We start from the raw sequence: 27,077 nt of genomic DNA on the forward strand, positions 1-27,077 counted from the left end.
GCTTAGAAAGTCATGGACATTAGTGCTGTGTTGCCATTGCGCATGCATTGATTAGGCTGAAGTGTGCTGTGTTATTTTTAGGTGGGGCATTGATGTCTGGTTTGCAGTGTGATATGGAAGGTGATGGAGTTCACGGGTTGTTGCCCAAGAATTTGGGTATTGCTTCTTATTTCAGCATTTACAGTGGTTTCATCTGTTTCGTTGTTGAGAAGTTCTAACAGGTTGTATGTGAAGTCAGTCTGTTATGCATAGTTGTCTGTGTGGTATATGGTCTTTCCAGTTTATTGTCATGAAATGAGTTTTAAGTGTACTGTGCTTGCTTGTGGTTCTATTTCAGGGAACCACCCCTCAGGCGTACTTTTGGTGATGTGATGTTCTCTTATGGGGAGCACCCTATTCGTTAGGGGGTCTTTGTGGAAAGTTGTAATGATATTTGTCCCTGGGCCCCCTCTTCTTGCCGACCCTTGTGTTGCTGAAGTTATAGGTGTAGAGATGTTGTGCAATGCAGAAGTCCTTAGGCATTGCTTTTATAAAAGGATTTTCCTTAATGGGTGTTAATGGTGGTTCTACAGGGTTCTGAAATTTAGAGGGAAATTGTTTGGGCTTAAATATCTGTTTTCCCATTTTATCAGTTTCACTTTCTGCACAATAGTATTGTCTTTAGTTGGAGCAGGTATAGATCAGATGCTTGTTGTTTGCGCACTCAGCCTACTGTTTATTGGCATACGATGGTGATTGTTGAGGTGTACATTGCAGTACTCTCTGCCATCATTCGATTTTTGTAGTTTGCGATGATGATATGTGATTCATGGTATCTCTGCACCTAGGGATCATGTACTGGAACTGAAAAGATTTTGATTGCTCTGGTGAAGGGCATGGTATGGACCAATACTGAGTGTCATTCTCTGCGATAACTATTGCAGGATTCAATATAGCGATAGTTAACTTACTAAGACTGTTGCATTGCCTCAAAGTGTAACCATGCAAGGCACTTTCTTTAATATAGCCGTGCAATGCACTAGTGCTTGTGACAAAACTTAGAGAGGGACTCCTAGAAAGGAACAGAAATAGAGGATGGTGCAGTGTGCCTATGAGCACAAGCAACTTAGAAAGGTAATGCAGTATACAGCAGTGCACTGTGCCTGCATCAGAGTGTCCCGGGATATAAAATGCTATGTAGAATAGCGCAATGTATTTCTGTCTGAGAGCGCCTAGATAACAACCGAGTACAATGCAATGGTATGTTCCTATGTTTGGACCGCTATATATGAAATGTGCAAAGTCAAGTTTGAGAAAACAGATTAATAGTATAGCTCAGTGCCAGGGGCATACAGGTATGAGAAAAATGAACAGAGAGGGTTGATGCATTTAAGTGTGATGACAACTATGTGCAGTGTTAGGCTGTGTAGTGCACGTCTGGGGGAGAGTACTTGTATAGAACACAAATGCAGAGCAGTGTCCAAGGAAACATTTTAAGAACAATTAAAAGGACTAAGTGAATTGACCATCCCTCAGATTATAAACATTTACAGAAGACTACACCTAACATTACAGGAGTATCCCCACCACATGAAAGCCCCGAAGCTAGTTTACAATTGCATAATGTAAATAACGACCGAGATGTCGTTAATGTGCTATTTGAAATGTTTATGACTGAATATTAGTGTTTCATATTAGGTTTTGGACGGGTGGAGATTGTGAGGAGTAGGTGTTATTTGTATTCATTTACGCAATTACTCTCATATAGTGTGCTTCGTATTAGATTTAAGAATACCTGCTTTAATGCTCATATGGTGTTGGTTACTGACTTTCTGTTTATACATTATTAACTCTTGAAAGGTTTGGGAAGGATTGATTAATTATATAAAGTGAATGGACCTATTGGCTGATCATATGGTAATGGAAAGGGTGGTAGGGGTGGAGTTGGATTGGATGGTGGGGGATGTGGATGTCTACCAGATTGAATGGAGTGAATTTCTGTGGATTGGTAGGTTTATATTGTGTTTCGGAATGGTGTAGATGTGAGTGATGGATGGTCTGTATATATTTGATTATTCTACCTTGAGTTGAAATATATAGTGTGGATATAGGCTGTGTGTATGGTAATGGATGTGTTTGCCGGTGTATGGTGGTTATGAGTGAAGGTGGGTTACTTCATTTATTAATTATTTACTGGTTTTCATAATTCTTGTGTTATTTAGATAAATAGGAAAATGTACTTATAATGCTTTAGATCTCATATTGGATTTGGCTGTTCTTTAGTTTGATATTGATATATGTTTTTGTTTCGTTATATGTATTGCTTCATCTTTCATTCATTTGTTTGTTTATTCTGATGTTCGTGGTGGGTTGGGGGATTAGTGTATTCTTCGCTTGATCAGTCATTAGGGTAGTTTTATCTTGACTTGTTATTCATTGCTGGACATAGGGTGTGTCTCTGGTGGGAATGGTTTGGTATAATGTTCTAGTTGTATATAACTTTACTTATTTTAAGTCCGATGTATGTTGGACTTTTCAATCTGTGAAATGCTTTAGTTGTGTCTGTGTGTTGTGTGTTTTTTTTAATTTATTTTTTATCATTATCCTGTCACTATATATTGATCACGGCACAGATATATTGAGTTTGAGAACTATAGTATGGCTTTGTTGACTTTTGCTACATGGTATGTTAAGGGGATTGGAGGCTCTATCAAGAGACGCAAGGTTTTGGCGAGGGCTTGGAGGAGTGGAGCGGATGTGGTTGTGCTACAAGAAACTCATTTGACTGAGCAAAGTGGAGGTTACTTGGTCAGTCCAAAATACATGCAGGTCATTTCAAATTATTATGATTCGAGATCAAAGGGAGTAAGTATGCTGTTTAGGAAAGGCCTTCAAATGTCGATAAAAAAAAAAAACTAAGATGATGAGGGACGAATTTTACTGCTTGATGTCATTTACAATGGGAAATTGATAACTTTTGGGACAGTTTATGCTCCGTGCTCACCGACTATTGATATTCTCTCAAAGTTAGGCTTGTTACTGAATGAGATGTAAGGTGAGGAGATTGATTTAGGTGGGGACTTTAATTTAGTTATGAATAGTAGTCTGGATCGAAAATCTGATTGTGGATATTCTGGGGAAAAGTTAAGTGTTAAACTGCGTGAATTAATATTTAAGTATGGACTTACAGATGTGTGGAGGGAGCTCCATCCGAATGAGAGGGAATATACATTTTATTCTCATGTTCATAATTCTTACTCAAGGATTGACTATTTTTTCATGAGTAAGACGTTGATAAATCAGGTGGAGAGCCCCTGTATTAGGGAAAGGAATATTTCGGATCATGCTTTGATTGATATGCGAGTGAATCTTGGAGGGGATATGGGATAGGGGATATGGGAGATGGAGAATGCAGGCGGCTCTACTTAGAGATAATTTTTTTTTTTTATTTATTTGTTTTTGGTTTTAAAAAAAAAAACCTTTACAAAAGAATAATGCCTTTCCAAAGATATAATTGCAATAGGATCTCGGAAACCAGGGAATAACTGGAAGGTCCAAAAAATGTCAACCAGGAGGCTCACTGAAGCGTGTCGTCTTTTGATACTTTGTTAGTATGGTAAGTTTCTCTGAGACTTTTACTATCGCTGCAGTGAGCGTGATTTCCTGGCCGGAGATCAGTCTGTTCCAAAATGCATTTTGGTTTAAGCTCACTTCTCTGTTTACAAATCTCCTCAGTAAAGACACTCTTATGGCCCATGTGCCTTTGCACTCCAGCAGTAGATGTTTCAATGTTTGGAGGTTCGAAGTTTTGCAAATTTCACAGAATTTTGTTGCCTTCTCTCCCTGGTTTCTTTGAGCCAATATTTCTCCTGTATGGGCTAGGTTCAATCTCAGTCTGAGAAAACTGTTTCTTATCTCTCGATCTGGGAATTTTTCCAGGTAACGTGGCATAGTGCCAAGTTTCCTATCTACTATCAAGAAGAAGTTTAGTGTTTTTAGATTTCTAACTCCTGTGATTGTTTCGATCCAGTCAGCCACTTTTAGTTTTTTTTTTACTTTCGCGGGGTTTTGCAGGAGGATTTCTGTAGGTAAATCAAGCCTGTGCAGAATCTGTCCAATCTTTTCTTCTAAGCTCGATAGTTGATTTGATTTTGCTTTCTTTAGATGTTGGTTTATATCGAAAAAAAGAGTGGACCTGCTGGCTATGATTATATTGCAATAAAGCGACAGAAGTTTCCACTCTGCACGGCAGCTCAAGGAGGTCAGGCCTAGTTCAAATCTCAGGCTGACTGACGAAGTGCACATTGGTAGGAAAATGGACGATTTCCAAATGAGTCCCTCAATTTTGTTCCAATCGTAGTTCCACAGCAGAGGTTTTGCCTCTAATCCATAGAGGAGGACAGGAACTGCTTTGCCTACGTAGAACTTCTTAAGAGGGGACAATGAAAATTTACAAAATTTTCTGTTCAGGTTTTTCATTTGTGCGATGATTTTTGAGGTCCTGTTGAGAATTGATGATATCACCTTATTTGCGGTTGGATGAGCTAAGACTTCATATCCCAGGTATGTGAGTTCATCCACTCGAGGAATTGCCTTATTGTCCAACACTCAGATCCTTGATGTTACCTTTTTTCTTGGATGTTTGAAAATCAGGACCTTGGATTTTAGTGGGTTGATTATTAGGCCGTTTAACTTGGCGTATTCATTGAGTTTGGACAAAAGATGTTGCCATCCTAATGCTGATCCATCCAAGAGAACTAGATTGTCCGCGTAGGCCAGCCAGTGTAGTCTTCTGCTGTTAATCCTGGGACAGATGAGCGACGCCGAGGCCAGAAAGTCTCCAATATCTGATAGAAATAGGTTAAAAGACAATGGTGCACCCAAGCATCCTTGTCGTACCCCTTTAAGTACCTGGATTGCTTCTGAAAGGTTGCCAACGTCATCCAGCCTCACTCTAATCGTGGTATTTTGTGTAGTTCGATGAACATAGCCAGCAGGGGGGCTGGAATTCCCCAGTTATTCAGTTTCTGCCAAAGGAGTGATCTGTCCACAAGGTCAAATGCCTTGGACAGATCTACCCATGCCCCATATAGTGGAGAGCCTTCTTTCTCTTTTGAGCTTTCGCTCAACAGGTTCAGTATAAGTCCATTAAGGCTGGTAGAGAGACACTTCCTGAAACCTGTTTGATGCGGGGGGAGAATCTCATGTGAGTCCACCCATAGAGAAAGTTCCCTCAATAGTATTCTCATGAATATTTTACTGTCTATATCCAAGAGGGCTATGGGTCGATAGCATGTTGGACTTAGCCTATCACCCCCCTTGAAGAATGGAATGATAACTGCGTTCTTCCACGACGGTGGGAAGGTTTTTTCCCTCAGGATTCCTTGATAGAGATGAAATAGCAATTTTGACCATAGTTTTGGCTGTTTTTTTAACACCTGATATGTGAGGCCGTTCGGACCTGCTGCTTTTGAGGTAGAGGATGATGTTATAAGTTCTTCAATATCCTCTTCAGTGAATTCCAGAGACCAGGTGATGTTGCAAAAACTAATATCTCTTGAGCCTTTTGCTTCGAAGTTCTTGGCCAGATAGTCTACCCACTTATTTTCCGGGACTAAGTTGCAAAGAGAACTATTTTGGCCGGTTTCGAGTTGATTTAATACTGCACAGAAGTTTCTGCAATTATTTGCACTGAGGAGCAGAAGCATTCTCTCCCCATCCTCTTGTATTTTTAAATGCTTGTGATTCTTGGACCAGTTTCGGTAAATTTGTTTGGTCTTTTTAAGCTTTTGGATACAGCCTAGAGGATCTTCTGCTCTAGTCTGCCTTATACTTCGCAATGTTTGTCGCAGGATTCTTTTTCTTTTGAAAGTTTCCTCATCGAAGTGATGGAGATGTGTCTGTTTCCCCACCGTTTGTACTTCACTTGGTTGGCAAATGGACCATACAAACTTTCTGAATCTTTCTGGATGGCACTCTTCGGCCAATGTTGAGGGATGAACTACTGCTAAACGATCGTTCAAGTTTTCCCCCCATGTTTGTACTTGACTACTTTCAATTTCCCCTTAGAGCCCTCCAAGTCCTGTCTGATGCGTGGGTTTATAGAACACTGAGTTTCAGGAAAATAGAGTTCCAACCTCGCATGATCACTTCCCCCTTCCCGATTTAAGGTGAGATAAGGTGGGTGTAGGGTAAGTGATGATGAGGCAAAGATGTAGTCTATTGTTGATTGCAGCCTTCCCTGGCGCCATGATGGTCCAAGATTGCCCATACTACTATCTTCTTCAGATATCATCTCAAGATCCCATGATTGAAAGAAGTCCCGCCATTGTTTACCTTTCTGTATGGTGCTATTTTTAGGTAAGTTATTTCTCCTATTTCCTACACTAATAAGATCTGTGTTCAGGTCCCCTGCTACGACAATCTGTGCTCCTATGTGATTAATCTTAACCATGGAGAGTAGCTCATTTAGAGTTTCTATGTAGTCTCAGAGTTTGGAGCTAGCTGGGTTCCAATAGATATTTAACAGAATGAGAATGGCCCGGCAGTCGCTCTGTCCTATCTCTGCTTTACAGGCATGAATACCCACTGGATTATTGCAGAGCGTTACGAGATTTTTAATCGCCGAGTTTTTAGTTGCTATTATCATACCTCCAGCTGGTCTTCCTTTAGCTTTTTGAGAGGCCTTGAGATTCTGCACTGTGAAACCCTCTATCTCGATGGGGTTGGTTAACCATGTCTCCTGGAATAATAAGATATCATTGTGCTCTAAGAGGTTGTTTTTGAGTTGCTTTTTCCTCAAGAAGTTTGGGCCTCTGGTGTTCCAGGAGACTAGTCTGAGGCCCCTCCGACTAAAGATTGTTCTGCTCCTCACCCAATTTCTGGAGGACTTGCGAGATAATTTCTGGGAGTTTAGTTATCAAATCAACTTTTAATCTGAGACCGCTTGTTGCATTGCTTTGGAGCCCTCTAGCAGTTCCGGCAGTGCCCACAGCGGTGGGTACGGATTCCTCTCCTGTCCGTTTATGCCACAAGCAATTTCCAGACATGCCTTCTTCCTCTGATTCGTAAACCCAGAGTCCTTCTTTAGCCAGATCGTCTTTATTGATAATGAGTGCCTGTTGTGCCTTTCTTGAGGTGAGAGCTATCTCCACAAAGAATTTATCCTCCCTGAGTGGGAAGGCAAAATACTCAATGTCCTCTGAAGCGAAAAGAAAAAGATTGTAGTTCTTTTGGATTTCTGACAATAAGACAGATCTACAGAGTGATGTCTTTTTGCTCTGTTTCTCTAGTCTAAGCCACAGTCTTGGGATTGTGAAATTTAGTGCCACTACTTCCTCTTTTCCTGCGGTAAGGGTTTGTTGTTTTTGTTCACTTTTCTCTCTTCCTCCATATTGAGGACACATTTCAAGGTTTTTAAATTTCCCGGTCCCATTCCAACAGTCTACTTCATTGAATATGAGGCTTGGTGATATCACATCTTTGATGGCTGGCACGGGAAATGTATTTTTTTCTTGTGGTGCAGGAGCCTTTTTGCCTAACGGTTTTAGAAAAATGGGGGCCATTTTTATAGGGGCTTGCCTGTGCTCCGAGCTAAGTCCCTTTCTTGGTTCTTTGTGTAGATTTTGTTTTAAGAATATTGGGCAATCTTAATATTTGTAGGGGCCAGTTTGCTTTTTTGGTTGTTAGGAGCTGCAGGTAATGGGAATATAAGATCCGTTTGCATGCCAAAGTTTGAGGTTTGGACCTTAATTTCACTAGGACTCTCCCTGCCCGTTGAGCATGTCTTTTTGCCCCGGTTTCCCTCAGAGGCACGCTTGCTTGCAAGGGCATCATGTACCTTTGAGGTTTGTGGAGAGTTAATTGCTGGAGATGCAGTAGCGATGGAATCAACTGCCTTTTCAGCTGTGGGAGTAGTCAGATTTTTCAGGAATGTGTTTGTCCCTGTTTTCTTTTTTGCCTTGTTTTTCTGATTTTTGGGTTTCTTCGTCATTCTACCTGATAATTGAAAAATGGTAACCTCTATTTGTTTGACCCTTTTGTTCCTTTTGTGACCCTTTTTCCTTCTCGATCTCTGTGGTACCTCGAAATACTGACTTAAACTGTCGGTCGAATTTTCTTTTTCTTCCTCCTCTTGGGTTTTTTGAGGGCTGTTGTTGATTTCTTCTATATAGTCGACTTCAACATTTGCCAGCCTTCGAAATTCTTCCAAGATTGAGTCTGAGAGTGGTGTATCATCGAAAGGGTCTTTTGGCCCTTCTTCGTTTAGAGTCTTGTTCTGGTTTTGCACATTTTGAATTTCCAAGGGTATTATCTTTAAAAGTTCATGGGTAGTGATATTGCTTTTTGCCCCCTCTTTCAATAGGCTTTGAATTTGAGCGATATCTAGCCCCTGTGTAATGCCCTCTGTTTGTGTTTCCTTTAGAATTGGAATCAGAATGCTGTTCATGATATTATTTGCTGCAACCATAGCTGATTCGTTTTTAGCGATTTCCTGCGTCATTTCCAATAGATGGCCTGCTTGTGTTTGCACCTATGTTCTTAGAAGTTCAAACACTGAAACCAAAGAATTGAGAACATAGCTCAGGGCTGCCAGTGTGTTTTCGGATGCCATTGGAAGCCCTTCTGGTGGGGTGGCCGATGGCTCTTCTTGTTGGTTACGGTTGCTCGGTGAGATTGCCATAATTCCTTGAGTTTTGTTTGTTGAGGTAGTATTTACTTATGACCCCTCTGTAGGTGTATTTCTGGCCGGAGTATTGTGTTTGTGTGTTGATGGTTGCCAGGTAGTGTCTATAATGTCCTCTAGGTCATTGGTACTCTTGTTCCTTTTCCTAGGGAAGTGGTTGTTAATTCTTGTCTGGATTTTTTCAGTTGTCAGAGTATATTCTAACCCTCTTTTCCATATTTTTTGGATGTTAAGATTGGGGAATCTTCCCGCTGGAGTTTGTTGTGCGTCTATATGGGTTAGAGTCGCCTGTGAGGTTGCTGGGTCTAAGTCTGAGATAATAGAAGCCCCCCTCCCTGACTCGCACCCTGCCTCTAGATAGGACCCCTCTTGTGCATCGATATCTTCCTCGAGAGGTGAGCTGCGCAGTCTCATTATGGGTGTAGCGGTTATTGTTTGATGGTGTTATTGCGCGCAAGATGCGTGATTTATTTACCTGTTTGGTACGCCTCGGGTCGCCAAACAGCCGCACAACAGCCAATGGGCTTGTCTCCTGCCGGGCTTAACGCCGCGAGGGTGGTATACTCCGTCCTTTGAGTTCGCCCCAGATCACGTGATCAGATCACGTGTCCAAACGATGCCCCGCCTCCTCCAGGAAGCGCGTTGCAATGATCGTTGCTGGCAAGAGTCTGGGAGAGAGCTCGCAGTGCCAGATAAGTTGAAGTAAGTAGGTCCGCTTTCAATCTCAGCACTTTTGCCACTGAGAACACAGCGATACGGGTGGCAGACTCCGTCCTTTGAGTTCGCCCCAGATCACGTGACCAGATCACGTGTCCAAACGATGCCCCGCCTCCTCCAGGAAGAGCGTTGCAATGATCGTTGCTGGCAAGAGTCTGGGAGAGAGCTCGCAGTGCCAGATAAGGTGAAGTAAGTAGGTCCGCTTTCAATCTCAGCACTTTTGCCACTGAGAACATACTTAGAGATAATGTTGTTACATCAGGTTTAGGGGATTTCATTTGTTGTTTCTTTGAGGATAATAGGGGTTCGGCTGGGGTTAAAACTGTTTGGTATTGTTTTAAGGTAGTCCTTAGGGGTGAACTGATAAGCAGAATGGCTCATGCTAGGAAGAAAAGTCAGGAGGAACTTAAGAAATTGGAGGAGGGGGTGAGGTCTATGCAAAGGGTTTGTACTGATAATAACTCAAAATCAAATAAGATACGTTTAAGGAAATTGGAGTCTGAAGTAAATGATTATGTTCAGATTTTGGCGGATAAAGGCATGTTTTATTCTAAGCAACGGTTTTGGGAATTTGGGGATAGGAATGGGAGGTTGTTGGCTAATAAGCTTAAAGGAATTATGATGGATACGAATGTTTCATCCATTCTGACGGGTACTGGTGTTACTTTGAATAGGTCAGAAGACATTTGTGACCACTTCAGAGGTTTTTATGAGAATTTATACCGAGACGAGGTGCAGCCTGATGCTGACAGTTTATCAGTTTTCTTTAATAAAATCACACTTCCAAAGTTGTCTTTTGATAAGAGAAATCAGCTAGAACCTGTGATTGATGTGTCTGAAGTTAGCTTGGCGATCTCACAAATGAAGGATGGTAAATCCCCTGGGCCAGATGGCATAGTCTCTGAATTTTATAAGAAATTTGATGCTGACTTGGCTCCTATCTTGTGTGAGGTCTATATAGTACTTATGACGATGGGTGAGATGTGTGATTCAATGAAAGAAGCATTGCAAATTGTGAGACCAAAGCCAAATAAGGATAGTAAGCGATGTGAAAATTATAGGCCGATTTCACTGCTAAATGTGGACTTGAGAATTTTCACTAAAATATGGGCCAAAAAGTTGAAGTCATGTATTGGCGATTTAATTGATGAATCTCAGGTAGGTTTTGTGCCGGGCGTTTTGGGTATGACAATATTAGGATTGTGTTGGATGTAATTGGGGCACTTTATGGAAAGGACTCAGATAAAATTATTGTTTTTTTTTGACGCAGAAAAAGCCTTTGACAGAGTCAACTGGAAATTCATGGAGTATACATTGTTACAGATGGGTTTTGGACCGGTGTTTATGATGATGATAGGATGTATTCATAATGGTGTTAGGGCTAGGCTATTGACTAATGGTGTTATCTTAAATATATTTCACTTGCCAAGAGGTACGCGCCAGGGCTGGCCATTGTCGCCATTTTTGTTCAATCTAGCATTGGACGCTTGCGGCATATATAAGACAGTGTGAGCTGATAAAGGGGATTTGTGTGGGGAAAATTGAGATTAAACTCCTGACTTACGCTGATGATATGTTAATTTTGTTGTCCAATCCTGGAGAGTGTGGTGCTGTAGTGAGGGCGATGTTTCAGGAGGTAGGTGATCTGTCGGGCCACAGAGTTAATTGGGAAAAAAACTGAAATTTTTCCGTTGTCTAGAAAATGTGATAAAGGAGTGAGGGACATCTGGAATTGTAGTTGATCGCCTGGGGGGGTCACTTATTTGGGGATTTGTGTAGTCGGTGATTTGAACAAAATAATACAATGTAATTTGGAGAAAGTGTTACATAAAATGGCTTTGATTATTAGTAAATGGGAAAGATTGAACTTAAACCTATGGGCTAAAATAAATGCTATTAAGATGGTTCTATTGCCCAAAATGTTGTATATTATTCAATCCATTCCTGTGTTGATTTATAAAAGACAACTAGTGAGGATTGAGAAACTATTTCAGACCTTTTTGTGGGGGGTTGGGAACCGACCTTGTGTTCCAAAATTCATATTGATGCACAGAGTGGAAGAAGGTGGTTTTTACTTAAGAAGGGTTCCTATTACTTTAGAGCTGAGTCTGTTAATGAACCGTTCTGGTTACGTATGGAAAGAGAGATGAGGATTAATTTGGATAATCTTTACTTTATGGAAAAGTTATCGAATAAGAAACTGGTTTTGAAACCAATTAGGGTTACTCGACAGGTTTTGGGTTCTTTTTCCATTTTGGTAACCATGTCCCAATCAGCTACACTAATCATAATGTAATCTATACGGGAGCTGCCTAGTAGCCCTACATACTGGAGGTTTGTCCGGGTGCACCCTTCCATTGCATGAACGCAACCCTTCCCCGCCCAATATCCTGGCAACCTCTAGATAGGGAGGAACGGGAAAGCACATTGAAAGCCAAAATCCTCTAGACTGCTGGAATTGATTTAAAAGATGTACCTGCAGAACCCTGAGATGATTCTGTTTGTTGCCTGGTCTTGTTTACATAATACTATTGGAATAATATCTTCAGGTTATGCAAAAAATAACTGAAAAAACCAAATAAAAAAAAACAAAAGATATTTCCATAGATAAAATGGATAACAGTAGGGTGTCGCTGAATAAATGAAAATGAAATAAACTTCTTCAGATTTCACTAACTAAAAGAAACAGAATTATATCCATAGCTCGAAAGACATATTAAGAAAAAGTGATGATTAAAAAACAATTACACTATTTTATTAAAATCTGTTTGAAATAATTTTTCCCTAACTCACAAAACAAACCAAAACAATAAATAAGCTATACATAAATTGTCCTTAACTTAAAAAAAAAACCTTTAAGGGAAGGTTTACAGGAGGAATGAAGTATTTCCCATAACATAGGGGAATGTAACTAATATATCCCTAAAAACAATGAGCACACAGCTGCAGTTATTAACTTTGTCAGAGTTAATCAGAATATTCAGACAGTGCTTTTTGATAACAAATGTAGACCACAGTTAACTCATTTTGGCACAGCCTGACTCGGCTACATGCTACCATATACCATGCTGCCTCCACGTCTGTTGCCCACACCACACACTGGGCTTCATTCCAAGTTGGGCGGTCCAGTAAAAGAGTGCCGGTATTCGTGGATACCAGAACTTTACCGGACGGCCCGACTACGGGGTTGCCAGTGGGGCCCCTTGGATTAGCTCCAACTAAAAGCTGGCGGTAAGGCAAACAAAGCCCTCATTACCGGCACCGGTATTGCCGGTGCCAGTAATCATGGCAAATCCCTGAATGGAGATTTACTCCGTCCCTCCGGCACTCATAATCTAGCGGGAATGCTGCTGGCCCGAGTGCCGGAAACGGTAACAGCATTTGCCGGTATCCTGGTGGGTTTACCGCCAGGATACCAGCAAGGTTGTAATGAGGCCCACTGTTTTTTCAGGTATTAAAATCAACAATGACCATATACAATTGTTTTTGCTGTGGCCCTCTTGACCTGGGAATTGGTTAATCTTTCATCAAATAGAAGCTGAAAACCCTGTGATAATAGAAGCTTAGACCTTAGGGGGGACATAATCAATAGAAATAATTCTATCCCTACTTATTACTCATGGTTCTCCTAAGGTAATAACTATGGGCAGGCATTAGTGTGCATTCGTGAGACACATCGCCCCTCCCCCAATTCCATAATGATTAAGTAATACAAAAAAACAAGGATTTACTGACAGGAAATGGCCATCAATCCAAAATTAATTCTAGTTTCGTTTTTCTCACAAAAGGTTTCTAACTCCTCCAAGTGTTTGAATTAGCCCTTTCTCTGCTCCCTGCTGCCAAACTAACTAAAACAACTTAGGAGAAACAAACGGGCAAGATTACTCATACTCATCACCCGAATATGGCCTGAACTCCCAAACTGGCGTGGAATTCCCAATCTAGTCTGAACCCTAGCATGAAGTTCAATCAGCCATATTTACTAGCAAGCTCATGGGAATCTACCGTGTGCGGCCACTGAGAATTTCGGGTCACTTTTTTCTAAGTGCTAAGCAACTGGCCAGGAACATGAATTTACTTCACAAAGGTCAGCGTAGAGCTCTTTGAATGTAGCAGCCAATATTGATACCATGCAAGATATTCATTCTAGTCAGGACACCACATTGGAAAGATATACTTAATAATGGATATTTTACAAGCATGTGTTTCTATTTGCAGGGTTCTCTGGTGCATTCACTGAAGGAGGTGCGGCCCATCATGTTTCCTGGGGTGCCACGGGTTTGGGAGAAGATCCAGGAGACTTTGGAGGCGATGAATTCTAAACGGTACACTATCCAGAATTACTTAAGCCTTCAGGCCAACCTCAACTGCATAAATGGATATTTTTCAAGTGTCTCAGACACCTATAAATTACAATGGATACCTATTCTTGCACAATGAAAACTAAAAACATATTTGATGTTGCAGCAATTATGCTTCACACTTCAGATGCTGTGGGAGTTCATAAAAAGCAACAGTATGTCCAAATGTTCAAGAATGCTTTTTACAGACTGTCAACAATATACAGCAGAGGTTTGCAACCTATGGCTATTCAGATGTGTTTGACTTCAACTCTCATGATCCTAGACCAATGTATATGCTAGATGGGGATGATAGAAATTGCAGTCTAAAGCATCTGGAGAACCACAGGGCCAATGAAGATTTTCCTCTCAAAGGTTTACCCGCATAGGAGCAGTTCATAGGCACTGCACTGGACATAAATTGAGTGCATAGGCAAGCTACACCTTTAGTGCATAGTAAAACATTGCGATGGTGTAGACCTAGATATCATGCACATGTTTATTAACACACAGCAAGTGTTAATAGTCAGGGTTCTAAAGGGCCGCAACATTACTGTTCGCGTTCTAGACTTCCATGTTCTATTAAAAACCTATATGTACATTCAAGCAATACGGTGAGTCCATATCCTGGAAATTAATTAATGGATTGTATCAATGGATATTGTTCTCAGTATGTACAGTCAACAGTAGCGCAAACATGGTTTCATGCTGACATTCAATCGCTACAAACAGAATGATATGCAATATGGACATAGACACAGAAAGGTGACCTCAAACCTGGCCAAAATAAACAGAATGAAAAAAGGAAGGGGAAACCAAAACATTTATGTTGTTGGCCAACAGGCCAACAGATGAGCAGGACGAATCTCAGCAAATAACATCCCGAATCCCTGCAGGCTTTAATGCTGGTTTCAGATTACTCTCCTGGAGCCTGCATGGGAATTTTGAAGAGCTATCTTGGCATTCTTTTTTAGGTGAGATTATCAAGAGGTTGCATGCATATTTGGCAAAGATTGTGGGCTTAGAAGGATCTGGTAAATCAGGAAAGAGTTGCCTCAAAACAATAATGGTATGTCAAACTTCAAACTGATAGGGCCCCTGTGATTGTATACCCTGTTTTAATGGTCCCCTCTTGTCTGATGAGGCCACAAGTGTGTGTCCTAACAGCTGCTAGCACTAATGAAGTAAGAGCAGGGTTATCCATGGTGCAACTCTGTGCATGCAAGAGTGAGCAAAGCATGAGTGAGACATACCAGTGAGTGTCACACCACTCAGCAGGTAAGGGGAACCATCCATACTATAACACTTTATGTGTGATGTTCTTTACAGTACAAACATGGGACATGGCAAGATACATGCACTGTTGGACTGTGTGCAGAAATCTCACCAAATGCATACTGTCAAGGACATGATGATCTGTAATGACTACTGGAGACCCGCCAACTGTTAACACAAATCCCGACACAAGGAACAGGATGTAGGAGGTCATGTCAGCAGTCATGTCAGTGAATTCAGATGGAGTAGGAATGCTTATATAGACCACAAGCAAAACATAATGAGAAAATTACTGTGTGGCTTGTAATGCCACATGTACTGTCTCACTTAATCGCTGGATCTTGTGATAAACCAGAAGGTGTCTCACCCAAAGGTCCCACGGATCCCTCTCTCGGGTGGCCCGGGCACATTCATCGACTTTGGACCCAGACCCTGGGGGGTGGACCAGTGCGGGAAGATCACCTGGGTGAGGGGTCCTCAGGGAGTGGGAGTGGGACACCGGATGACAAGATGCGGTATCCCTCTCTTTCCTGTAACACCTTTACCCCATCTTATCAGATAGGATACGTAGGAACTCTACCCTCCACCCACACTTTTCTGCATAAACACTTTCACACAGACAGCCCACTGTGGGAGAAAACAGACTAACATCCAAGTGGTATACCTGATGTGTCCCAATTCAATGGTCAGGCGAGTTCAGGCAATTACTGACTATCACTCACACCTGACTTCCATTAAGCTTCCCCACATAGATAAAGGTAGAGCATGAAAGCACACTCTGAGCGAGTTTTGAGACGGCAGCTGAACAAGAGCAGAAAGATGGCAAAACAGGAGCGGATCACAAGGAGGCAAGTTCCCTTGACCTTTCCGACAAAGAACAATTACTTTCAAAATTCCTCGAGATCAGAAAGCATAAAAACAAGAAACCAGGCTGAAGTATCCTTTATTGTGTGTCGGAGATACCCGGGGCCCACCCCCGTCAGTAATCAAGATGGGGAGAAGCAGCAGCTGCTGTGGTACCGTCCTTGGCTCCAAGAACAAAGCAGAATCAGTGAACTTAACAAAGCTGTTGAGTTGGGGAGACCAATACAAGACCAGTCTGAGTTGAAGCCAAGGTTGCAAGCAGCAACATTGTATGGCGAGCGCTGGAATGAACATTGTTAAAACATGGGAGATAAAAGACGCAGGTAAAGTTAAACTGCTGATGAGTGTTTGAACTTTGAAAAGCAAAATACGATACCTTGGACAGAGTGGTCTGGTACCGCGTACATGCTCAATCGAAGGTCTCTGTAAGGTATCCAGCTAAGAAGTGGCAGAAGTGAAAGTTAAAGGGTTGAATTAATAAGTGAACAAAAGAATTGTAAATCAAAGTGGTCCTGCGAGGGGTGAAGCAAAATCCTGCGCACAGTCGAAAGTATTTGATTTTGATACAGTAAAGAAAATTTGAAAAATTAGATGAATTTTGGTCCGAGCCCAGTGGAGGGAGACCAATTGAAGGTTTTCTGTTATAGTGGGTCTGAGCCCAGCAGAGGGTGACCCGGGGTGAACTGTGAATCACCATAGAAGTTGTGCATATGGGAAAACTGAGGAGAAAGGAACTTTGAATGTTTGTTTATCGCATCAGGCCCTCTGAAATAAGAGTCTTTGAATGGCAAAGAGACTTTGGCACAGAAGGTCCTGAGACTAAGATTTTGAACTGCATCCTCATGCTAGAAAAGCCAGATGATGTGCTAAACTCAAGTGTGCTGCCTTGTCCCGTGCTGAAAACGTGGGGATGGGAAGCTAACTGCTCAACTTTCCTGACATATAATTTCTTGAACACTTTTCTTTTGTATAACATTGTTTTCCACAGCATTTGCATTTAGAAGTAAGGATTGGCAATATGTTTATTACTATAGGCCCTTTTATTTTGACAAGACACCACTAGGACTGCATTATTATTTGATGGTCGTAGCTTGCTCCCGTCTTTAAAGTTAGGATTAGATAAGCGTTTTTCAAACCCAATTGAAGTTCAATAAACACCCTTGAACTGTGGTCACGTGTGTCTGCCTTACTGTTTGATAACCTGCCAGCTTTACAATCTGTCCAATAAAGGTGCCTCCCACTGTGGACTTGCCAACTGATATCCACATGCTTCCTGTTTTCTGTGTTGTGATTATCCGTCATTAGCAGCTGGCAGGCAATGTTACTCTGGGCTCGAGACACCACGCAATGTCTGGAGGGTGATGACTGTAGCATTAGACGTGCATTTCTCATAATGCCACATTTCATGCCATACAGCAATTATAGACACACCCATGATTACATGCAACCGTCACCTCCATCGCATTACCCAGAATACAGGGTCTGCTTGTCAAGGCGGCTCTTTTTCACAGTGAAGAGTAATCCCCAGATGTTTGTGGGCATCCATGGAAAGTATCTAGTTCTAGGGCCCATGTGACTCTATGGATGCCACCATGTAGGTTTTCCTCCATGTCTTCCAAGGGGATCTCCTTCTGGGATGCTTTGATGACATGGTGTCATGGATCTTCATTAAAGGACCCTGACAATTAAAGACATGTATCACTTGCAGGGAGAGATAAGCAACCCCAATGTAGTGGGTGGCATGAGGAACATCACAATGAGCCTATGAAAAGGGGTGTACATTGTGCTGTTAATGTTACAGGTCCATTTGATGCCAGGGCGGCAGAAAGGTGGCACCATTGGATGGAGCTACATGTAGTTTCCAATGATGGAGTACAAAGGAAGGAGCATTAGGGCTGTTGCCAGTTACAAACAGGGTCAAACACAGATTCATGGCCATGTCCATTGTGACACTCAATAGTCTCAGTAAACCTGTCTGTAACCCACTCCGACAATTACAGGAAGTCCTATATTGTGGAGGCTCAGCTGAGACTCGAGGATAAAGGAGGGCACTTAGCAGAATTACCTAAATGTAGGATGTTCCATTAGGACAGATGAACAGAAACAGAGAACTGAACAACGGAGCATACACCCCTCTTGAAGGCCAAATGACACGACACACAATGAGGAAAGGATGGAGCCCCCATGTGCCAGGCAATCTGGAGAATAAAGACATGCTCTCTGGGCTAAACTCCTCGACTTCTCTGCTGCTTGCCCCTGGTCTTTACTCATGGGTGTAGATTATGAGTACCCTCTGGAATTAATAAGCCTAGCGTACTTAATTTCACGTTAGAACACCCATCCTCGACCTGTTCTGAAGTGCTCTGGTAGTTCTCTCTTAATGGAGTGAGATCCACATTCTCTATTGCCAATACCCTGCCACTTTGTCAGGAAACACTGATGACAAGCCTGCATTTAGGACCTCTTTTACTGTGTATCATCCCTCATACATTTGTATACAATTTCAATTCTCATCCTTTTAGAAAGGGGAGAGGACCAGCTCTGACCACATCTGTTCAGAGTTGACCAGAGACACTGTTAATGCTTATTTATTTGTGTAACGTGCACTGCAACCTAAATTGTCTCTCATCTTTATCATTGCCCCTGTAATTGTGTCAAATGTTACAGAACAGCTGGTGAATTAAATACATCTGTCATGGCTGTTACTATTGTGCTGAGGCAGCAGGTGTTACATATTTAAATATATTTTTCTAAATCAACAAAGGTTGCTTAGGAACCATTTTCACAGCGCAGACTTGTTCAGGAGTAGAAGCAAGGGGATTCATATTGGCAGGGAAATAAAGGAAGAATTGGGTATTTCTGATATCATGCGGTAATGGGATAAAGAGGGTGGGTAGCTCAAGCGCAATGTATTAATCTCTTGTACAGGATGATGATGTGTGCCGTAGGAGTGATAGCCCGGCCAGGGTCAACTCAGCCCTTCAACCTCCTGAGGTCGATACATTGAGTACCATCAGTGGCTAAAAGGTGTCGCAAGGATTATGGAAGAATTAATTATGAGGCACTATACTAATGACCACATTGTTATTATTAGTAGTAGTAGTACGAGTAGAAGTATATATTAAGTGACGAGGTGAGCTTTCAGCTTGACATGGAATGAGGAAAGGTCCAGGCTCTTGACATCTTGATGTAGGCTCTCCCAATGATGGTGCTGCAACACAGAAAACAGTGATCTATTATGATGCAGGGTCGGGCTATGCCGATGGTATCAGGCATTTATAGGGCGGTGATGTTATCTGCTGGATCATCTTTTTGTCCACTCCCTATTATCCTGCCTTCGGAGCATCCGAGCAGGCTTATTCGTATACCCGTTTTGCTGAAGAGTTTATTTGTTAAAGTTAGCATTCTTGTACTTTGGAGTGCAAGAGCTTTGGTCCTGGCACTTGCATTGATTTCATGGTTGCTGCTCTGCTATTCCATAGCTACCTTTAAACTCATCTTTCCTCCTATTCTCTTCATTCCTGTTGCAAATGCTAATGTTCTTCTCCTTTTTCTCTGAGGTTACTCTGTCGTATCCAATTTGGTTTATTTTGCTAACTTCTCTCTATCTTCTTTCTTTACCCCTCTTCTGGAATGCCCACTGCCCCGCATTGCAGGTCTGCCTCCAATCCCTCTGAGAACCCGCTGATTCATACCTTGGTCTTGAAGAAGATCCGTGCAGAGCTGGGCCTTGACCGATGTGATTGGTGTTACTCCATTGGCGCCCCAATAAGGAAGGACACGAAGGAGTACTTCATGGGCTTAAATATACCCTTAATGGAGGTTTACGGCATGTCTGAAAGTACTGGGCCCCACATTGCAGGTGTGCAGAATGCATACAACATTCACAGGTCAGTATTTAATTATAGACCTAAATGCTTTGTGACACACACCAGTTCAAGACCTCTATGGATTGCCTATGAGTTACCTAAAGGGTGAATATACTTTTCAACACTTATTTGCGGCTCTATGTTATTTGGTTGTCCCTTGGTATATGTGCCTCCTACTGTACTAGATAAATGTATCATCCCTGCTCCTCTGGATTATTGTCCACTGTACCAAATACTAGATTCATTTTTGGCCAAACTTTGCATTTGCTCCTCGGGGCAAGGGCTAGGTGTGGCAGAATAAATGTTGCAACGAATATCTGTTAATAATAATATGTGTTTAGTAAACACAGCAAGCTGGAACCTTCCGATCCATAGGTGGATTTTTACACTTTCCAATTGCACCTACTTTATTGGCATAAAGAAAATCAAAGACCCCTGGAATTCAAATTATGAAAACCTCTTATCCTATATCCCTACTGTATGTAGTCTAATGATACAGAGTGCGCACTGCGCCATTCAGTTCACAGAATGTGACATAAGAATCTGTGGCGGTATTACTAAGCCAGCAAACACATTCAGATTGGAGTTAGGTTGTCAGTTGGTTTCATCATTTGTGATGTACAAACCCCACCAACGGTGAAAATGTTTATTTTCTGTAAAACTTTGAGGTGAAATTTGAAGGTTTGCGAAGGGTTACATTGATTAATTCATTCCTGACATCCAGACCTGTATTGTTAATGTGTATGTTGTGTACTTTTATTATTCTATTTGTATGACGAAATGCATTTTATATGTTTTTTTATACGTCAATATAGAGCTGTTGTAGTATGCTGTCTTAAAGTTTTTCAAAATATATACACAATATAAAAAATGTAAAAAATCCTGACAATAATCTATTCTATAATATTGGGTAAATCTATCTGCATCAAAACTATGCTGTCCTTCTGTTACGGCTCCATTACATATGTTCCATGTCATGCCACCTTACAAATTGGAACACACGCATCATTACAGTACCACTACTTAAAGCACACAGTCATGGCATTTCTCTGACAGTGGACCTCATTACAACTCTGGCGGTAGCCGTGCTGTTAAAAACGGCACGGCTGCTGCCAGAGTTGCTTTTTTTCAAGGCACTCGCGAATGGGCAAGAACCGGTTCATGCCGAGCTCGGCGCACCCAGTAATTGCCCATTTGCGGGTGCCGGATTCAAGGGCCTCCCAATCCCCATTCTGCCCAATAGGGCTGAAACAGGATGGGGACATTGGATGCACCGGCATATTCAGAGTTGTGCCGGTGCACCCGACATGCTCAACTCGCGGGTCCCGTTATATCCGCGAGGAAAAACCTGGTGGGTGAGACGGCACAGCGAGCAGAGCTCGTAGTATGGCGGTCTGGGAACTACGGTACCGGCATGCTTACTGATACCGTAGTTCCCAGACCACCTTGCTCGTAATGAGGCCCAGTTTGGCGGTGTAATAAAATTATTCTGTTCAAAACACCATATCCTTGATCAAATAAATGCATACACATATCATAAACAAACACGCCCCTTGCAAATGGACGATCCAGTGGGTCACACCCAGAAAAGGTATTATTCACTGGCCCTCATTATGAATGTGGCGGTAAGGCAACAATAGCGCTGGTAGTGCTACCGGTGCTGCTGTTACCATAACGCCACATTAGGAGTTCTGCTTGCGGGTGCCGCTCTGCATGCCTCGTCAGATGCAGCAAAGGGAGATCCACTGGATCGATCAGCTTGACTGAATGTCTACACGAGGAATACATTTAGATTGGGATTTAAGTTGCTTTTTGTAATCACACAACTTATTTCCCCTTGCGGTATTTCACTGTAATATGCCAAAAACTAGACAATCCACCACTCTATTATAAGCTTTTGATTGCGAACTTCAAGCCCATACATTCCAAACCTTTTGCTGGCCACATCACAACTTGTCTAAAAGATAAAAAACTAATTCTGAATTACATTAAGTGACAGGGTCTCTTTTTATTATTTAATACCCACCCAGTCTACATGCAAGATGGATTCAATCCACTTACATTCCCATTTACATATCAACACAAACTTACAAGAGGGCCCACTGGCGCAACCTCCCATTCAGTCTCAGGGACTATTTCTAACCAAAGCGCAAGTATTCCTGTTTCCTAGCAACCAGACGCACTGCAGCATGCAAATAGACAGCGGCTCGTTTCGAGCACGCCCAGCTTCAGCCTCCAGCAGCGGCATCAGTAAGCCCAATGATTTATGGACACAATCAGGCCAATTTAAGCACTGCCACCGTCGCCGGCGAATGGCTGCTTACCGGTAAACTCTGGGTATTTTTCAAACAATGGTTTATACAATCACCTCGATGGCTCTCCTTTGCCCAACAGGACACGAGCTAAACGTAGCGACATTTCCATATACCAAGTAACCCGTCTGACAGCACACTCCCTGTAATATAGTACATCTCACTTAATCCCTCATAATGGAACATGTAAAAGTTTCTCAATGCGGTGATACCTTGGGACCCAGCGCTATTTAGTGGCCATCTAAAAGCAACCAATCCTTTGTCAATAGATACAGCAAAGGTCCTCCCTGATAGTGAAGACTTACCAGGTGTCCCAGAAAACTCTCCGGTTAGTTGACCATGAGCACGGGTCAGCATTTGACGTTTCATGCTTAGATCTATTATCTGATATCAGGATCCTCATTTGATGTTTCCACCTTTGGATACCCTTGATCAGCATTTAATGTTTATACTTTACATCCACTATATGATATTGGGTAGCCCATATCAGCATTTGTTGTTTATGCCTTACATCCACCATCTGATACCAGGTAGACCAGATCAGCATTTGATGATTCATCCTTGTGCTACTATCTGCTATCAGTTAATCCTGATCTGCATTTGATGTTTCAGGCTTATAGTTACTATCTGATCTAAGGTACCCTTGATCAGCATTTGATGTTTCAGACTTGGAGCTAGCATATATCCGACGTTGCCCACCAGCATTGCATGTTTCACAATTTGATTTGCCATCAGATATGAAGTACCTCTGATAATGGTTTGATGTTTCATGCTTAGACCTACTATCTGATATTAGGTCCCCTGATCAGCATTTTATGTCTACATATTACATCCACAATATGATATCAGGTACCCCTGATTATTATTTGATGTTTCATGCTTAGATCTACTATCTGATTTCAGGTGTTCCTGATCAGCATTTGACGTTCCTACCTTGCATCCGCCATCTGATATCTGGTACCCCATTTACACATTTGATATTCCTATCTTACATCCTCTATCTGATATCAGGTATCCCTGATAATATTTTGGTGCTTCTACCTAACAACCACAATCTGATATTTTGTACTCCTGATAAGCATTTGATATTTCTACCTTAGATCCACTATCTGATATCAGGTCCCCTGATCAGCATTTGATGTTTCTACTTCAATCTACTATCTGATATCAGGTCCCCTGATCAGCATTTGGAGTTTCTACTTTAATCCACTATCTGATATGAGGCACTCGTGATCATCATATATTGTTTCTACTTTACATGCTTGTTTGTTTGTTTATTTTATTCACTTATAATGCGCACCAAACCCGAAGGTAACAGGGCGCTACAGTACAGATTATGTAAGGCTTTAAATTACATGGTTATAGATTATCAACAAAGCGGAATATATACAGGCAATAATAGGTTGAAAAATTAGACAAATGTGAAAATGTACAAATAGACAACTGGACGGGGAGTATGTACAAACAAGGTTGGAGCGAGTGTCTTGTGTAAACTATTATGAAACTAGTTGTCCAAAGACTTCAGCAGCTTGATATAATTAGATCTTAATTTGAGATAAGGCTGCTCTTCTCGTAAAGGATCTGGCAGTGAATTCCACAGTTGTGCCCCACGGACAGGAAAGCTGCCGCCCCCGGCCTTAGCCATCCTGAATTCCAGTGTGATAAGGCTGTTCGCAATAGTTGTTCTTAGAGGTCAGGTGAAATTTCTCTTTAGGAATCTATCCGTAATATAACTGGGTACTGCATTGTTCAGAGCTTTGTGAGTAAGGGATGCAACTTTTAAGTAGATTTTGTTTTGGGTGGAAAGCCATTTAATTTGGTGCCTTATCTTATGTATGTGAGATCTTTTAGGCACGGCGAGTGCTGCTCTCAAGGCATTGTTTTGTAAGATTTGAATTCTATGGGTGATAATCTATAGATTTGTTAGCACCGATGTATAAGGCATTACAATAGTCGAGCCTGGATAGAATAAGGGCTCTAGCTAAGATAATACAGTTATCATCTGAGAGAAAGTGTTTGCCTGATCTGATGAGCTTACATGTGCAGGCTGTGGCTGATGCCAGGGATTTCACCTGTTTGGAGAAGTAGAGGGTGGATTCCAGGTAAAAGCTAACTGTCTTCACCTCTTTGGCCACCTTGATGATATTGCCATCAATCTCAAAAGATGTGTAGTATTGGCCTAATTATATAAGATTAGAGTGAGTACCCAGGATGATTAGCTCTGTTTTATCATCATTCAGGCATAAACCGTGGTTTGCCATCCATGCCTGGATGATGAGATACACCCTATTTACGAAGGCCAAATCCTTGTTGTAATGCCTGTTATTCTCCCTGACAGTGTTCCTACAGCGCCGTGCATATAGTCTCAGTGCAGTGCCCCACAATGCTCATGTTGAGCTCGATATTACTATGCTGTTGTTTCAGCCTTCTCCACTCTGACCGTGCATCATTGTGCACAACAGTCCTAAAAATGCAAAAGCGCACTATTTGTGCCCTTATTAGTAGATACGCCCCTCATTACTTACACACTTGACAACGTGACTAATGCTCCTCCTATTATATTGTCGTCTTAAACATTGTTTATATTGAGATCCTAAGTATTGGTATAATGCCTTATTCTAATGCATATGTTCATCCACTGCTGAAACAAATACTCACCCAAAGTTGCATTTAGCTGCTTTTATGCTTATGTAGCAATTGTAAATTCAGCTCTTCTATACACTTGTATTTCAATTTGCTTTAGTCCTTTACACCATGAGCATTACAGCCTTGAGCCTCCTGACCCTTATATGTCTTCTGCTTATCACCCTCCAGACTTATCACACTAGCTATTCAACAACTAATAAGATAGTTCTACCCAATTTAGCCAACATACTTTTAGTTACCACCACCACTATGGATCGCCCTGATCCAATCCTTCCAAGCCTACCTCAAAGTAATCCATGTTGCCTACCCTACATAAACTCTAGACTCCGATCTAGACTTATGAGACTCTACGGGCCTCTTACGGGATTCTTAAACTCAGTCAACGAAAGATCCAATAGCCAGAAGGTAAATATCACCAACCTCCATATCCTGAGGCCTCAAACCAGTACCACAAAAATAAAACCACTCAAACCACTTCAGTGGCCCCCCTCTTAAAGGAGCACTAATAAATCCCAAATCCATGATGGCGCATTCCACGGATATCTGCGACCTGATATTGCCTGATAATTTGGGCCAACACTTTCATTAGCAATCCTGGATGGTTATACCATACTTAGACAGGATAGAAATAAGATGCAAGGCAGCGTCATTGCCATCATGGCTAAATCCAGCCTAGGAATGAGAACTACATCCACCCTAGTTACGGATTCATGTGAAGTGCTCACAATCAAACTTCCACTACTTAACTCCCAGACATTGACAATCAACCTTATCTATAGACCACCCGGCCCTATTGGAATATTTGAGGAGGATATTAACAGCCTACTCTCCAATAATCTTACAATCTCTACCCAATTACTCGTCGTAGGAGAGTTTAATCTGGGATACAATGACCCTCTAGACAAACATGCCACATCCATTGCCAACACCTTCACTGAACTGGGCATAACTAAAAAAATCACTGAACCCATCCATATTAAAGTAACAATTCTTGATTGGATGGCAGATTACAACTGCACTGCCAACATCACAGCCATTTCCCCACAACTTTGGATGGACCACTACCTCTTGTCCTTTGAACTCTCCACTTCTAGACCACTACCTCTACTTCCTACCATGGCCCTGCCATGTCTAAACTAGGAATAAAAAGTGATTCCCACTATCCTACCTACTTTCAACCAATTAGCTGATCACCTAGACCGGGAAACGCTTGTTGAGGAGTACAATAACATTATGTTAAATACACTCGACAATATTGCCCCTCTAAAACTCAGACCGAGCAAACCTAAATCCCATTTAAATAAATGGTTCACCCCCGAATTAAAGGATTTACGTCAACTTAAGAGGAGTTGTGAAACCTCATGGAGGTTATTCCTCTCAGAAGATCATAAAAATAAACTAATGGAAATCTCCTCGCATTTTAAAAAGGAAATCCACCTGGCCAAGTGTAACTCATATAATAAGCGCATATCTAATGCTAATTCGAGCATGAGGGAATTGTTCACTATCCTCAAGGAATTAGAGTCACCTATCCCTATTCTGGACACATGCTCCAAAGATAAAATATGGTCCTCAGACACACAACAAGCACTATCAAATAAAGTAATTACGCTCCAAAAAAAATAGCTAAGAAAAAAGCAACACTCAATCACCCATCCCAGGCTAACAATTCTCATACAGACCCCCCCTCAAAGGAACATGACTCAGTTGCTCGATTCATGTTCACCAAATATTCCATCCTTGAGGTAGAGAAAGTCATCCTCTCACTCAAGCCATCCAATTGCCAGGGCTACCTTCGCCCTACCAAGCTTATAAAGGACGAGGACAGAGATCTTTCCCCATTTGTATCCAAACATATTAATGCTTCATTTGCATCTGGCACCGTCCCCATCAACTTGAAACAATCTTGGGTGTTGCCGCTGCTCAAAACGCAAACCCTAGACCCACTCATACCTGCAAACTACCGTCCTATCATGAGAGTCCCATTTTAGCTAAAAATCTTGGACAAGATTGCCTACAACCAAATTTAAAAAATCCTTGAACGACACAAGCTCTTAGGCGCACGTCAATCAGGATTCCGACCCCAACATGGTACTGAGACTGCCCTCATCGATTTGAAGTCACAAATTGATGAGCTACGAGACAAAGGTAAAACAGCCCTTCTCCTTCTGCTCGGCCGCATTCAACCTTGTCAACCACAAGGTCCGTTGCAGCCATCTAGATTCAGCTGCTAACTTTTCCAAAGAGGCTATAACCTGGATTGAGTCTTTCCTTAGCGATAGGACTATGAGGCTGTTCTCCTCTGTAGCGGCAGACCCGATCCCCATTATGTGCGGAGTACACCAGGGTTCTTGTGTCTCCCCAACCCTATACAACATGCACCATCTGA

At 41.8% G+C, this 27,077-nt stretch overlaps 1 protein-coding gene across 1 annotated transcript in view; it reads left to right on the forward strand.

Moving 5' to 3' along the window:
- Positions 1–27,077, forward strand: part of LOC138510876 (long-chain-fatty-acid--CoA ligase ACSBG2-like) — a 366,119-nt gene that overhangs the window by 215,053 nt on the left and 123,989 nt on the right. Inside the window, exons 8-9 of the mRNA XM_069626532.1 lie at positions 13,601–13,707; positions 19,518–19,751. Coding sequence (XP_069482633.1) covers positions 13,601–13,707; positions 19,518–19,751 — 341 coding nt within the window. The remainder of the gene's footprint in view (positions 1–13,600; positions 13,708–19,517; positions 19,752–27,077) is intronic.

This window comes from Ambystoma mexicanum, chromosome 6p, assembly GCF_040938575.1.
Source record: "Ambystoma mexicanum isolate Mex_15411 chromosome 6p, UKY_AmexF1_1, whole genome shotgun sequence".
Classification (NCBI taxonomy): Eukaryota; Metazoa; Chordata; class Amphibia; order Caudata; family Ambystomatidae; genus Ambystoma; species Ambystoma mexicanum.